We start from the raw sequence: 16,248 nt of genomic DNA on the forward strand, positions 1-16,248 counted from the left end.
TGATTAAAAGTCCTAAAATTTTGATGGAGTTCACCCTCGGAATGAGGTGCCCTCCTCTTGTTGCAATTTCAACTGGCAGCGTTTCCAGAGGCTCAAGGTTCCCAACACCCTGCCTCGACTGTCTGTAGAGGAGGAGTTCGGATTTGGTCGGTGACAGCTTGAGACCCATGCATGTAAGAAATTCTTCCGTTACATCTATGGCCGCCTGGAGAGATTGCTTTAGATCGGCCAGAGATCCTCCCCCCCCTCCCCCCCAAAAAACATAGCACTGGTCTTCGGGCAGCTTTTTACTCAGATAGCAGTAAAGGGTGGCGATGACATATGTAGCGCCACAACGCCTCACTCGTGGCGGGCAATTTGAATTGCACTGAGGAATGCGGCCTCTTCTGTAGCAATTTTCTCTGGAACGAAGTATTTTTTTTCTTCTTGGCATGGAGCAAGTGCTGCATAGTTTCTGGAATGGTAGTTTAACAGTCCACAGTGACTTAATATCTGCCTTAATGTGCCTTTCACTTCGAAGTCGCCAATGTGTTGCCAATGGTTCCATCAGATCACTAAAAAAGTTGCTAAATGGACAAGAAGGCTGCTAAATCTAACAACATTGCTGGAATGGCAACACGGAAGACCATTTTAATTGCGAAATCGTGAGGCACATTTTTGTGCTCTCATTGTACACTGTTGGCATTCGTTTATTGCAGAAGTTCACAAACCTAAAAACCTGTGCAGCTTTAATCTATGTCAGACCACGGTACAGGAAAAAAATTCAGATTTTTACACATTTTATACTTTTGTTTCTTGCATTGTGCCTGTGTAACAAATTTTCTTCCCTCTCCTAGGCAGCCCTACAGTACCCCGAACAGTAAAATACTGTGCTTTATATTGCATTCTGGGCAAACTAGGCCAAGTCAAAATGTGGCTTTCAAGAAAATCCATCTGACCATCTCTGTATACAATGAGAAAGGGGATAGTTCAAGCAATATGGCTGCATGCTGCAGCATTAGAACACAGCTGAAATACTGACACCAGCAAGCAGTTTTTGAAGTCAATTTATTTGCATCACACAGAGAAATTTTAACTTATAAATGCCTTGCACACATAAAGCAAAGGATGCTTATAGTACATGACGTGCTGAACATTTTGACCTGTGTAGGTCAAGGTTAGATCATTTAGCTTGAAAGGTTGGAAAAACCAAACCTTAATGCAAGTTTATTATTTAGCTTCCAGTTATGCGAAGAATGCATCTATATTGACTATACTTTATAAAAAAAGACTAAACAAACAAGACAACTAAAAAAAAGCATCGTAGCCTAAATACTGATATACATTTAAAAAAGACCGTGCCCTCAATAGCTGAACACTGACAACAGGAAATATGAAGAGTAATTGCATCATGAGCAACTTTAGTACAAAAACCTGCCAAGCACATATGCACAAACATACAGAAATGTCTTCAACAATGAAAGAACCACCATCAGTTCCAAGAGCATTCACACAAAATGACTTGTTCCCTGCTCTGGGTTCCACGACAAAAGTAATGCATAGAATGAGCAGTAGGTGGTATTCTTGTGCTGGAGGTAAAATAACAAAAACAACATGGTCTCTCTAGTCGCCCAGAAAGGACCAGATTCACACTCCATCAAAGTCTCACTGGGGAGCTCTTCAATGTTCTTGCACTTGCATAGCCCTCCACCGAGTCAACCCAAAGGCCTCTGTGGTGCCCTCATCACCACGACAGCAGACAAGTTCCAGGCACTAGACCAGCTGTTCATCACACCAGCCTTGCACCATGATGAGTTCTTGCACTCTGCAATAGAAAGGAAATCTCACGGGCCACTGCTCATTCTCAGCACCCAATCATGCCTGTACACCTACAGCATGAAAAGTTCAATTTCTTGCAGTGCTTTTAGCAGAATGCAGAGAACAATCCCGATTGCCTAACATTCCCTGGAGGCTGCCATCTCGTAGGTCCTTTCCCTATACGGAGTGCAGGCACAAGTGAGTAGCTGAGAGCAAGCAGTTAAGGAAGACAGCAGCAGCAGCATCAGGGCACCGCTGTGGCTTTGTCCCAGGCATGCCTCTAGCTGAGCTTGCCCATTTCAAACTTCCTGAATACTTCAGATGCTGTGAAGACCAGGGAATCCACAATGCCTGCCACGGTGAACGTCCCGCCAACAATGGCACAGACCTGTGCATAGGAAGAGCACCATGCGTAAAGTAACGACAAAGCTTGCCTATGGGCCCTCCCAAAGAGGACATGAATTTGAGTATATAGACAAAAGGATCTACTGAAGAAGCACAATATGTGATCAGAGGTTTGTTGATTCTCAACCAATTAAAACACTAATTTTACTCAAATTTAACAAATTAGACTGACGCAACTTCAGACAAGAATAACAGGCATGTTTCCAATTGCAAAAAGCAAAAGGTATGTAAATATTCAACATACCAAAGTTGTATTGTATTTGGAATGTGCAGCTTACTGCAAAAAAAAGTAAAAGCCAGCTGGCCATTACTGCCGACAACTAATTCGCCTTTTCTTTCTTTTTTTTTTTTTTTTAAGATAGGCTGTGTATACATAACTTCTGCACTCTCCAGGCAGTGCCTTACCATTGTACACACCAGGGTCAAACCTAACAATTGAAATGGTATTTGTTTCGTGCAATGATGACCAAAGATGACAAAGTGAAGATGGGGGGACAATACTGAGGAAGTGATAGAGCTTTATGCTGGGGGCGTAGATGCCAGGTTCTGAGCATTACTGCAGCCTTGAGTTCTACCTGGGAGCATTATCCCCTTCAGGCATCAATTAATAGACTCTGAGAGTAAGCACCCAGCAGTGTAGCTTCTTACTTGTTTTACTAAAAAACTTTAAATATATTATTCAAACTTGTAGCACAGGTCCAATTCGAAATGTCTCAAGATGCAGGCGACATTTTAAATATTCCTTTGATCAGTGCACTTGCTTTTGATGCATTTCCTTGGCATGCACAATTGTGCACAAAGCACCTGAAGGGGTTATTTTGGTGCAGTCAACAGTTGACAAGCAGGTAGGCCACATTCTTTGCTGAGACTACAAGTGAGAAGTATGTCATCCCTGTTATAAAGTTCAAGATGAACTAGCAGTGGAACTGCCATGCGAGGTGAGCTCAACAGAGTTGATTAATCTCATTCTGGGCAAGGTTTCTCTAAACAGTGCTGCACTTCAAAAGGTTTTTGCAAAAGTGAACTCGCAACTGGAGAATTTTGCGCGCAAGCCCTTCGCCAGTTGAATCGTTTCGGATCATGACCCACAATACAAAGAGGTGAGCCAGGTTTTAAAAGCTTTGCAGTTGCACCAAGAACACATTGCACATCAGGTTCAGATTATGGCATAATAAGCTCCTTAGATGTTTAGGGGCCAGCCTGTGAAATTGTAAAGCCAGATATCTTCGATGGGACCACTACAAGTTCAGAAACCTAGTTTGATGTTTCCGAATATGCCTCAAGAAAAATTAAGTGGCTCTCCAATGAGACGAAACAACCAATATGCACAGTTATCCGAGTGGCATTGCACACAAGTGGTAAAAGTGCAGATTATTGTGGAACCAGCATAAGTTAGACCCAGAGGAAAGGAATACTTGACAGCACTCAGGTGCAATACAGCACCAAGACGCCTCACTTGCGGCTCACTTCAAATTCATAAGCAGTTCGAGAGTTTCTATGAAGACTAAGTAGTATCTGAAAATAGCCCTTTTGAAACAACAGGACAGTCCCTTCAGAAACATGCTGTCAGTGGTGGCAACGACGGGGTAATGGATAAAACATGGTAATTAGTCGCTAATTAAAAATAATTACCATTTAATGTTTTAATTTCAGCAAGCTCATTGTAATTGGGAAATACAAGCCACATCAACTTCTTACAGCAGAGCTGTCTTAGGCTAGTTTCTAGCGTTTTGTGATGTGCTTAAGCAAAAAACGATGGCGGCGTCTATAGAGCTAAAATAGCTTAAGCACAAGGCAAAATCGTATCAGCGTATTTGAGGCCAGATGTGTCAAAACCAGTGAAGGATGATGGTTTGATGTGTTGCAATCTAAGCAAACAACGACAGCACGGCCATTGCGCCCAATGCCTTACCGACGACGGGCAAGAGCCTTGCCGTGGAATGTGCAGACATATGCGCCATACAACTTGGGGATGGAATCATTGTGCCCCCGTATACGTTATCCCGGAACATCAAAGAGGAACCTTGAAGACTTTATGATCAACATATTTGGGTGGATCCGCCAGGTGGACCCCAACCTATCGCCATTGTGGGCAACTTTAACGTCGACGTGTCTTGTCCCAATGGAAAGTGGTTCTTGGCGTTTCTCTTGGGTAAGGTTCAGCCTTCAATGTTACACCAAGACCAATGTCTTCACAACACGCCATCAGTTGTGCATAGCCCTAATGTTCGCTAAGAACATCTCCATTGTCGTCACAGGGCCCATGGCCGTCTAACATAGCGACCATAAAGCCATAATTACTGTGATCGCGAGATAAACATAAATACAAATAAACATAATGTGCATATTTGTGTTATATTGTTTTGTCGTTTTCATTGTTTTCATTGTTATGTACAGCTCCGCCGGTCATCCACCTTCCCAGAGTGGAATGGCTCTGAATATTTATCTGGAAAAACTCAATTTTCCATGGATCTGTGGCACGATAAGTTCAGAATATTAGAGCGTGCGAAATTGAAACTTCCCGGGAGGCTGTAGAGAACACAAAGCCACGCCCCTTGACGCAACATTCTGTTATGTCACCTAGCAGAGGGCAGCGAAGGCGTGCTGCATTCAGAAAGCAAGAAATGCATTCAGGAAGTTTGCAATACAATGAATTGATGTTCCGGTAACTTTTGAGCTTCCATGTAAAAAAGGTGTTTTGCTAAAAAAAGTAAGTGGAACAACTGCATTTTTATGGCACATCTGATTGCGCTCATCTCAAAGCTGGTGCTAGTTTCAAAATTTGTTTCAAGTGGATGTGCCTTGTGAAATCACTGGCTTCAATTTGTGTCATGCAATATGTGTGCTAAAGTAATTAGTTGAAAAGGAAGTCGTGAACTTTTGTTAATTTTTCAATTATGCATATTGATTTCCAGTGCAAGTACTGTATAGTTCAAGTATTCCAGCTCAATGAGTAGATTTGTGCTACATGCCACAGGGAATTTTTTTTAAATTCAGTTTTTATTTTTATTCACATTGGCATGTGCACACAAGACTGCCGCACGACCGGCCACTCGAGACGCTTTCAGTGTATCCGCGGGCTTCTTTCACACTCGGAAAAACACTTACGTAGCATGCATTAAGCAACAAAAAGCTGTAGCGTGAGTTTTTCACATTGCTCTACAGTTTTCTCATTGACACTTTTCATCTAATTATAATATTTGAGAAGTTGATTAATTAAGACTGATTATCTATTTAGGCAGGATGAAAAAATAAACTGAGTATCTCCAGGCGACACAAAAAACCTTACCTTGGTTCTGTACAGCTACGTGGCATTCGCATATTTTTAATCTCTGGCTAAGGTTAGCTGCGACAACCTGTATATTTTTTTTACTTTTTTCAGACACACCACTTCAGGCTGGTTCAGCCTATTTCATCTTCTAAATGCAGCAATTGCACAGCAAGGTTCAGAAACAAGTCCAAGTAACATGCCCAAAATCGATAGTGCAGCTTCAGCAATGCCTGCAGTACACACCTGTCCCTACACTAGAGGACCACATTGCAATGAAAACAAACAAACTTGCAAAAAGGACTGTCACAGACTGGTCAAATCGAATTTGATATTGCTAATGATGAGACAGGTGGCTAAAGTTATTTCTTGCATATTGACCTGTGCAAAGGATTTTGGTCCAGAGATGGGAATTTAAAAGTCGGACATATTGTTTCGGTGAAGGGAAGGAACAAGTTGGATTGGATGAGAGGAAGACGAAGTCTGGCAGTTGCCTGAACACCATTAACCACAGTTGTAAATATACATTATTTTACACTCGTGGGCCTGCTTTCTTCCTGCAACATTTTGGTAGAAGGTGCGGGGTACAATCACGGAACTTCGCAGCGGACGTCATCTACCTGCCGCCACAATGGCAAATCAACCGACACAAGCGACAACGCCTCAGCAGCCCGTGCCAACGGTCATCCTCACTCATCCGCGGGACCCAGGGACATTTTGTGGCACGGACAACGCCGACATCGAGGACTGGCTTACGATGTACGAGCGAGTGTGCGACAACAACAGGTGGGATCCAACAATGATGCTAGCAAACGTGATATTTTATCTAAGAGGAACTGCGAAGCAATAATACGACACACATGAAGCTGACCTAACGAGCTGGGATGTCTGCAAAGAAAAAATGCGAGACCTGTTTGGCAGACTTGTCGGTCGTCAGCTGGCAGCAAAAAAAGAACTTACGTGCCGCGCTCAGACGTCCACAGAATCCTATGTCATGTACATACAGGATGTGCTGGCCCTCTGTCGCAAGGCTGATGACAACATGACCGAGGCAGACAAGATTGGTCACATACTTAAAGGTATTGCAGACGATGCCTTCAATCTCCTGATGCGTAAGGATTGTGCCACTGTGGATGCAATCATAAAGGAGTGCCGGCGCTTCGAACAAGCGAAGGGCCGCCGCGTCGCTCAAACTTTCGACCGATTGCCCAATACCGCCGCGACATCTTCTTGCGAAGACCCGCCGCGGTTCGTTCAGCCCGCAGGACCGGAAGATATCACGCGCATCGTTCACCGTGAGCTTGAGGCCATGGCTCCGGCTCCAGTTCGTCCTGACTGTCGGGAAAGCGTGCCCGCTATCTCCCTTATACAAGCGGTCGTTCGGGAGGAAATAGCAAGTTTGGACATTCCATCTCTCTGCTCAGTCCGCCATACAAACACCTACCAGATTTCTCCAGCCGCTCGCTTCCAGACGCAAAGCTTTCCGCCACCCCGTCACAACCAAGCTGACTGGCGCACAGCGGATGATAAACCCATCTGCTTTAATTGTTCCGGTATTGCACACATCGCCCGTCACTGCCGCAACCACTGGTCCTCGGTGGTCGTCTCCGAGTCACTACCGCCAAGTACCAGACAATCGCACTTTCTCGCCCTATACGCCGACTAGGAACATCAACGCTGACAGTGCTCCACCAAGATCTAACCACTCCCCGTCTCCGCAAGGTTGTAGGTCCCGTTCGCCTCTCGTTCACCGCTCTTCGTCCCCTTCTGCAACCGGTCGCTTCGCTTCGGGGAACTAGGTGGTGCAGCTCCCGGAGGTGAAGCTGCAACTATGACCCGGCCCACAAATCCTCTGTTGACCCTGCCTGCATGTGGAAACCTACTGGACATTGAAGTTGACGGCGTTCCTGTTAGATCTCTCGTTGATACAGGAGCGCAGCTTTCAGTTATGAGCGCTGCTCTCCGCCGAAGGCTCAAGAAAGTCCTAACACCCGCCGCACTGGGCACTGTGCGAGTCGCCGATGGGAGTACTTCACCTGTCCTTGGAATGTGCACAGCACGTGTGACCATTGGGGGCCATTATACTGTTGTTCTATTTAACGTCTTTGAACACTGTCCGCACGACCTAATTCTCGGCCTCGACTTCCTTTCGAAACACTCTGCCCAAATTGACTGCTCCGCAGGTGTTGTACAGTTGGATCTGCCGCTTCCTGCCGACGCAACAACTTGTGCTTCACACTGCTTATGTTCTGCTGAGTTTGCAAGGCTGTCTCCACAAGCGGCTACAAATGTCCTCCTGATGCCCTGTCCTCCCGTACCTGATGGCGAGTACGTCGTGTCGCCGGTTACTGACGTGGTTTTGTCTAGCAATATTGCCCTGCCGAGCACCTTAGTCCGGATCCACGAAAACTGATCTCGCATGCCCATCCTCAATTTTGGATTTTCGTCGCATGTGCTGCCACACGGTATCGCCATAGCGCATATCACTCCTTTGGAAGAATTTGAGGTTTCTTCTTTGACCTCTGAATCCTTCCTCAGTACCAACGGACCTTTGTCACCCACTCCTCCGTACTCGACGCCTACGGACGATGTTTCTAAGATGATCGCCCCTGACCTTCCTTCCGAGCAAACAGCAGCTCATCGTCACCTCTTGTCATCTTATCGAGAGATCTTTGATTTGGACGACCGTCCACTTGGCCAGACATCTGTTGTCACGCATTGCATCAACACCGGTGACGCCAGGCCGATTCATAGGCGGCCATATCGTGTCTCCGCAACAGAAAGGGCCATCATACAAAAAGAGGTAGACAGGATGATGGACAAGGACATCATTGAACCTTCAAGTAGCCCGTGGGCATCACCAGTTGTCTTAGTAAAGAAGAAAGACAACTCGTGGCGCTCCTGCATTGACTACCGCCACCTCAACAGGATAACAAAGAAGGATGTTTATCCCCTGCCTCGCATTGAAGACGCTCTTGACTGCCTTCACGGATCCCAATACTTTTTATCAATTGACCTCCGCTCCGGCTATTGGCAGATTAGCGTCGATGAGATGGATCGCGAGAAAACCGCCTTCGTCACACCGGACGGTCTGTACCAATTTAAAGTCATGCCCTTTGGATTATGCAATGCGCCAGCTACATTCGAGCACATGATGGACTCTCTCTTGCACGGCTTGAAGTGGTCTACATGCCTCTGTTACCTCGACGATGTGATAGTGTTTTCGCCGAACTTTGAGAGCCATCTGCGGCGCCTCACAACCATACTCTCCGTGTTTCGCAGGGCTGGCCTTCAGCTAAACTCCTCCAAGTGCGATTTCGGTCGCCGTGAAATTAACATGCTCGGCGATCTCGTAAACGCCGCCGGAATCCAACCTGATCCACAGAAAGTTCACGCCGTGCGAAATTTTCCTGTACCTTGTTCAACAAACGATGTCCGTAGTTTTCTGGGCTTATGCTCTTATTTCCGGCGATTTGTGAAAAATTTTGCCGACATAGCTCACCCTCTCACTGACCTTCTTAAGAAAGACGCCCCTTTCTCTTGCAGGAGAAAGTGTTCTCTACCATGATTGAGCGGCTTAGAACTTCCCCAATTCTGTCACACTTTGACCCTTCTGCGCCCGCTGAAGTACGAACTGACGCGAGTGGTCATGGCATCAGCGCTGTCCTCGCTCAGCGTCAACAGGGCCAAGACCGTGTCATCGCTTACGCTAGCCGCCTTCTTTCCACGCCCGAGCGAAATTACTCCATTACTGAGAGAGAATGTCTCGCGCTCGTATGGGCGGTCGCGAAATTTCGGCCGTACCTTTTAGGTCGGAGCTTCTGCGTCGTAACCGATCATCATGCCCTCTGCTGGCTCTCCTCTTTGAAGGACCCAACTGGACGACTTGCAAGTTGGGCCTTGCGTCTACAAGAATATACATTTTTTATTATGTATAAGTCAGGGCGCCAGCATAAAGACGCTGACTGCCTGTCCCGCAATCCCGTGGATCAACCAGACGATGCCGATGCAGACTCTGACATCAGTGTTCTATCCCTCTCCGGCTTCCTCCATATTGGCGACGAGCAGCGCAAAGATCCTGTTCTTTGAACACTTATGGAACGCCTAAGCTCCTAGCCCAATGACCCGTCCTTCCGGATGTTCACCTTGCTCGATAGAACTTTATACCGTCGTAGCGTTTTTCCTGACGGCCTGGAGCTCCTCCTAGTCGTTCCCAAGCACCTTCGGCTAGCCGTGCTCCAGCAACTTCACGACGCTCCTACTGCTGGACATCTGGGCATCACTCGTACATACGACCGCCTGCGGCGACGCTTTTTCTGGCCCGGCATTTATCGCTCTGTGCGCCGTTATGTCACTGCTTGCGACCTGTGTCGACGCCAGAAGACGCCTGCTATGCCTCCCGCTGGTTTGCTGCAACCAATTGATATCCCTATAGAGCCCTTCTTCCGTGTGGGCCTAGACCTCCTTGGCCCCTTTCCAATTTCCACCAAAGGAAACAAATGGATTGCTGTAGCAACTGATTATGCCACGAGATATGCTATCGCACGAGCGCTACCAACCAGGCTACAGATGTCGTCGACTTCTTACTATACAACGTCATCTTGCACCATGGCGCTCCTCACCAGTTGCTGACGGATCGCGGCCGCTACTTTCTATCAAAGGTCGTCGACGATCTGCTCCACTCCTGTTCTACAGAACACCAGATTGCTACCGTGTACCACCCTCAAACGAATGGCCTCACCAAGCGACTCAACCGCACGCTAACTGAAATGCTGGCCATGTACGTTTCCGACGATCATCGCAACTGGGACGTCGCTTTACCATACATCACTTTCGCATACAACTCGTCCCGTCACGACACTGCCGGATTTTCACCATTTTACCTGTTGTATGGCCGCAACCCCACCTTGCCCTTTGACACGTTGCTACCTTCCGCAGTACAATCACCCAGCACTGGTTACGCTCACGATGCTATTGACTTAGCCGCCCGGGCCCGAGAAGTCACCCGAGAAGTCGCCCATCATCGCCTCACAGTCTCGCAAGCTTCTCAAAAGTGACACTACGACCTTCGGCACCGAGACTCCCATTTTTCACCTGGTTCCCTTGTCCTTCTCTGGACGCCTTCACGTCGCGTCGGCTTGTTGGAAAAACTACTTTCTCGTTATTCTGGTCCGTACCAAATCTTATGCCAACTGTCCAACGTGACATACGAAATCACCCGTCGGTCAGCCTTCAGTGCCTCCCAACGTGACCAGCGATGTTGTTCACGTCGCCAGGCTGAAGCCCTATGTCCCCCCATTAAGCGAGGCTCTATAACTTGCACCGGGACGGAGCTACTCTGCCGGGAGGGTGAAGGGAAGGAAGAAGTTGGATTGGACGAGAGGAAGACGAAGTCTGGCAGTTGCCTGAACACCATTAACCTCAGTTGTAAATATACATTATTTTACACTCGTGGGCCTGCTTTCTTCCTGCAACAATATCATATGAACTCCAGCTTCAGAGAATAACTGTATTCTTTTGTTCTACCTAGAAACATTACAACAACATGCACTAAAAAAAATTGTTACCAATGTACTGCATTCATCTGAAGACACTTATTTGTACTGTGCTGCAATATTGGTTATAGCATGTAAAGCCTACAAGAAAAAAGTGCAGGAAGGCAAGTTTGTGTATGGCAGCACCACAGTATGGTCACGCAGCAGGTTGTATTTTGTTTTCTTTGCCGAAAGCACAGCAGGCGTGTTTCTGAAATCCCAAGCTGTCTTTTTGGTGCAGTGCATTTAAAACAAGCTATATCGTTCCTGCAGCTGAAATATTATTGAGGTTTAAAGGCCCCCAAACCACCTCCAGCATTTTCAACACATTTAAAATAAATGCGCATCGTGTACAGAATACTGCGAAAATCATTTTTGTCAAAGATGGCAGTCTTTTCCATTTCTTTCATTGCACGCCATGAGGTCGCAAGGTCGTGTGCATGATGTCACCAGAGTAAAAGCTGTTTGATTGGTCAACACGGTACGAGTGCCGAAGAAACGAGAGCCGGCTATATGTTTGGAGATGAGAGGAGGGCACACCCACTATGTGCCACTGCAGCAGCCACAGTCATTAATGAAATGCCTATAACACATACAGATATATAAAAATATGAAAAGATTTGTGCATTATTTTTAGCTGCATTTTATGAGGCTGGCATGCTTCCATTTACTTTCTACCTACGCACACCCATTTTATGTGCACATGTGTGGGTTACAGCTACAACCTTCCCCTCTTGGTAGTTACTATCTGGGGAGGAAGGGAAATGAGGTGGAATTCCAAGGAGGGGGTGCAGTTGCAAGTTCACCACCAGCTACGATTCTTGGATATATTCCATAAGAGTGTCTATAAGAGATGTTAGCTGTGCATGGGCTTGCTAAGCAAAAGAGTACTTGCATACCAGGCAACTACAATCCCGCTGGAAATACCCGAGCTATAAAGTCAAAAAGTAAATGCTTCATTACAACAATGTCCTTTAATGGGACTCAACAACACCCCACACTAACATCATTTCTTTACTTTCTCCCACCATCCCCCGCTCTATTCATCAATGCAGACATGTTTGATAAGGTCCCATGGAACACATGCAATGGTCACAACAATCATTCAGCCAGTCATGTGCAATTATGCCGTGCCTTTTCTCGAGTCAGCCAGTGAATTTGATCTGTTCAATAACAACTAAGCATGTTTGCTGACCTGCTGCTGGTTCATTTTCAAAAAAGGAACAGTGCACATCCTGATGCCACAAAGAGGATGAAAGATCATGGAAGAATGAAATGCAGGAAAAGGTGAACAGGGTCTTGTGAAGTGTCTTAGGCAATGTGCTTCTCTATCTCACGCTGACAATGAGGAATAAGGGGCTGCTAAGTAATGTAAACAGGTCAACAATTGCTGAAATGTAAAATGCCACTTGGGTACTATAGTGTTTAAAGTTAAATGTGAAATAGGTTTACACACAAATCCACAGCCTACATAGGTGTGTTATCTCGAAGTTAAAAATTGTATTACCATTCAAGACATGCTTGTCTCCTGTTCTAACTTAAAGCAACATATTAGCATTTATTAAAACCGATATTATGAAGCTACTACATTTATATGCAAAACACTTGGCACAATCATATTTTCTTTATCAACTAACAGCTCTTGGGTGAAGGTATTGCAAAGGCAAATATGCAATCATTAGGTAATTTGAATGAGTATAGTGGACTTCCAGAATGGTAAACGGGCAACATTTACTCGGAGCTGAAGAGCTGTATGCAACAAAACATAAAAGCAACAGACTAGTGGAAAAATGGCATTTAAGTATCAGTAGGCACACCTCATGACATCGTAAACTTTACCTGAGCAAGGCTAATTGATCTTTCAGTTAAAAAAAAAGAGCGCAGAAGCAAATCAATTAAAATTGATCTTCGCAATTAATGTAGGTTTTTCTTGCACAGAAGTGCCTAAATATACAAAAGTACTGTGAATCCTTCAATATAAAAAGAATTCTGGTGTTTTTACATGCCAAATCATGATACGATTATGAGAAACGCTGTAGTGGGGGACTTCACACTAATTTCGGCCACCTGGGGTTCTTTGATATATATCTAATGCACGATACAAAGGCATTTTTGCATTTCACCCTCGTCAGCCTCCTTCAACATTACAGAATTTAGAAAAAGCAGTTGGGCCATAATGTCTCCTCTAGTAATCCATAGAAAAGACGGGGAATCCGGGAGATGGCAATTCATGGCGATGAGCAAAACGTGAACAAGGTGAATGCAGGAGCCAACGTTTCGACAAGTGGACTTGTCTTCTTCAAGGCGACATATGCTTTCCTCGCCACAGTATATATAGGTGGGGTTATTCTAAAGGGGAGGGGGTGTGAGGCGGGAGGGCGCGGAAACGAGGGAAAGTGTGTTAGCGTGTCGAATTAGTAAAGGAACGCTGTGTACAAGGTCAAAGCCAGGACCCCCCCTCCCCTCACCCTAGTCTGTCAACCCACGCGCGTTAGCCGGCGTGTCAAGGGCGTCTGACACGCCAGCTGACGAAAGAAAAAACAAAAAAAAGAAAAAGAAAAAGAAGGGAAGAAAAAGGAAAAGGGGGGGGGGGATACGCCAAGAAATCAAACTAAGTGTTGTTGCCTATAGCTTGAGGTTTAGCATAGTGAATAGATTCCATAACCAAATGCGGCGATTTCTGAAGGAGTAACCTACGAAACGAACTCCATGTAGTTTTTCCCTGTGATGGTCTTTTAACTTGCCAAAAGTACATCGGAACTAGAACTTCTCAATAATAGTGTTATGTAAGGGTGACAAAATTGACTATCATCTTTTAGCAAATACAAAATGTATAAAAAAAACTTGGTATGGTCCATTATCTTGCTACGACGTATGACAACATTGCTGATACCATTTGCCTGCAAATATGTGACGATACAAATATCAAAGAGAAGGTGTACGCAACAAAAGCTTGCACAAAACCAGGGCTACCTACAAGTTCAGCACATACTACTGTAAAAATTTAGTATACTGTTCAAGCAATAGAATTAAATACAACAGCAGCAGCAAATGTAACATATTCTATTCTGGAATTGGAAGAAAAGACATGTTGAAAAATTCAAAGAGTATACACATTTCATACATTTTAACCAGTATGCAGACTACAGCAGACTACTCAAGTGGACCGGTCAGGTTTAAATCAAGTGTTTACTATATCAAGTATCTTATTGCGAGGACCACCAACTAGCCCGCCTATCCCTGTTAAATATCTTATTGTAAGCAGAAGCAATCAAACCTTACTCAACTAAAAAGACTGCTTGAACACTGAAGGGAAGTTTACTATGCCAAGAAAAAAGAATATGAATGCAGAAACACTCGTATGACTAACTGGCGTTAGGCAATGCCAGTTTACTGAGGAGCATAAAAGCATGCAAACTCTAGAGAGCAACGTTAAGTGTACCCAGAAAGTGCTGGCATGTGTTATGGTTTACCTGTAGCTAATTCCAAGAGCTCTCATATCAACACTCGGAGGCGGTGCAGTTTTGGTGTGCAATGTAGTGGTCAAGATTACTATATACTACAGCAAATTGACTATGTATAGCTGTTTATTAGGATGTTTTCTTATTGGAAAAGCACAGAAATTTAATCAGGGCTAAAAAATTATGGGGGGGAGGGTTACTTGATAAAACCACAATTTGATTACGAGCCACAGCGTAGTGGGGGACACTGGAAATTTGGACCACCTGGGGTTCTTAATTAAATTAAATTATGGGGTTTTATGTGCCAAAACCACTTTCTGATTATGAGGCACGCCGTAGTGGAGGACTCCGGAAATTTTGACCACCTGGGGTTCTTTAAAGTGCACCTAAATCTAGGCGCATGGGTGTTTTCGCATTTCGCCCCCATCGAAACGCAGCCGTTGTGGCTGGGATTTGGTTCCGCGACCTCGTGCTTAGCAGCCCAACACCATAGCCACTAAGCAACCGCAGCGGGTTTTAATCAGGGCTGATGTTTATTGTAACTACATGAAGAGCTGTACCCATTTGATCAATCAATCTGATTAAATGGGTACAGAATAAATAAATGGTTTGATGAATCTGACATACTTCATATAACAGAAAGACATCCAAAGAATTAAATCAGGTTTCTCCTTTTTAGCATTGACGGTTACACATAAAAACAAGATATGAAATTTTGAACAACAAAAAAGTTGTTCATACTAAGCCTTTACCAGCCTTGCACTTGAATACATTTACATCTGTTGAGTGTGCAGTATGAGGGTGCTCAGACAAGAAGGAATCGTGCTGTGCTGTTATCCGAACATGTCTTAACACACCTGCCTTGTCACTCCTCTCGAGGGCCGTGGGGAATCGCAAATCACTCACCGAAGTAAGAAAGCTGTACAGGGGCATGCCTCGACGAGTGTACTTGACCGTGATGGGGGTGAGATCGTAGCGAAACCAGATGGCAGGCATGATGCGTCCCGAGTGCGAGATGGACACGTAGCTCTGCAGACAGAGGCCAGATGAGCAGGTAAACCTCAACTACCACACACAACAGCAGTAGAAAGCGAACTGCATACCTTGTAGGCATATGTGTACTGGTAGGACTCTATCCGCTCGCCTTTAGACTTTTCGTACACTGTAGGAACAATCTTCATGACATAGTCGTGTGATTCGATACCTGTGGTTGGAGAAGAAACAAGCATAGAGCTGAGGACAAAGAATACTGCTGTCTGCCAGAGATTTGTCAATGCAGCTGTGAAGATTGTGTTTAGTGCAGCCGGCTCCTAATTGACCACAGCTTTGGTTGGAAGAAGCTCACCGTTGGCTCCAGACTTGTCCATTTCGTCCAAGGAGTTGAAGCTGCCGCGCACCTCATCAGTCTGATCAATGCACAAGAAAAGAGGTAAGGAAACGGAACTGCATCCTGAAAAACTGGTTTACTGACCATTTTGACCCCAAATGTAAGGTCATGGATGATGTGAGTCATATCAATCTTGTCTGGCTGCTTTGCAGCCGCATGAGTAGAAACGTGAAAGTTCCCTGGCACCTGCGAATTTTAGCATGCATATTTTTCAAGCTGGTAAACCCACAGAAAAATGAACAAGTGGCAATAACATTGATATAGATATATATACTACTATACATTTTTGAGCAGCCTTATGTATATATACTAAAAGAAAACAGTACTTTACAAACAAATATCTGTCACTGAAGTCTACTTTTAAGCTTTTAAGGTTTTTCATGGTCTATTAAATTT

The 16,248-nt window shown here is 45.1% G+C and overlaps 1 protein-coding gene across 1 annotated transcript in view; it reads right to left on the reverse strand.

Annotated features, from left to right (window-relative positions):
• Positions 1 to 1,029: 1,029 nt before the first annotated feature.
• Positions 1,030 to 16,248, reverse strand: part of LOC126545527 (uncharacterized) — a 52,645-nt gene continuing 37,426 nt past the window's right edge. Inside the window, exons 11-15 of the mRNA XM_055061495.2 lie at positions 15,937 to 16,038; positions 15,811 to 15,871; positions 15,569 to 15,669; positions 15,372 to 15,494; positions 1,030 to 2,185 (exon numbers count right to left, since the gene is read on the reverse strand). Of these exons, the coding sequence (XP_054917470.1) occupies positions 2,078 to 2,185; positions 15,372 to 15,494; positions 15,569 to 15,669; positions 15,811 to 15,871; positions 15,937 to 16,038 (495 nt within the window). The 3' untranslated portion in view covers positions 1,030 to 2,077. The remainder of the gene's footprint in view (positions 2,186 to 15,371; positions 15,495 to 15,568; positions 15,670 to 15,810; positions 15,872 to 15,936; positions 16,039 to 16,248) is intronic.

The sequence above is a fragment of the Dermacentor andersoni genome, chromosome 1, assembly GCF_023375885.2.
Source record: "Dermacentor andersoni chromosome 1, qqDerAnde1_hic_scaffold, whole genome shotgun sequence".
NCBI classification, from domain to species: Eukaryota; Metazoa; Arthropoda; class Arachnida; order Ixodida; family Ixodidae; genus Dermacentor; species Dermacentor andersoni.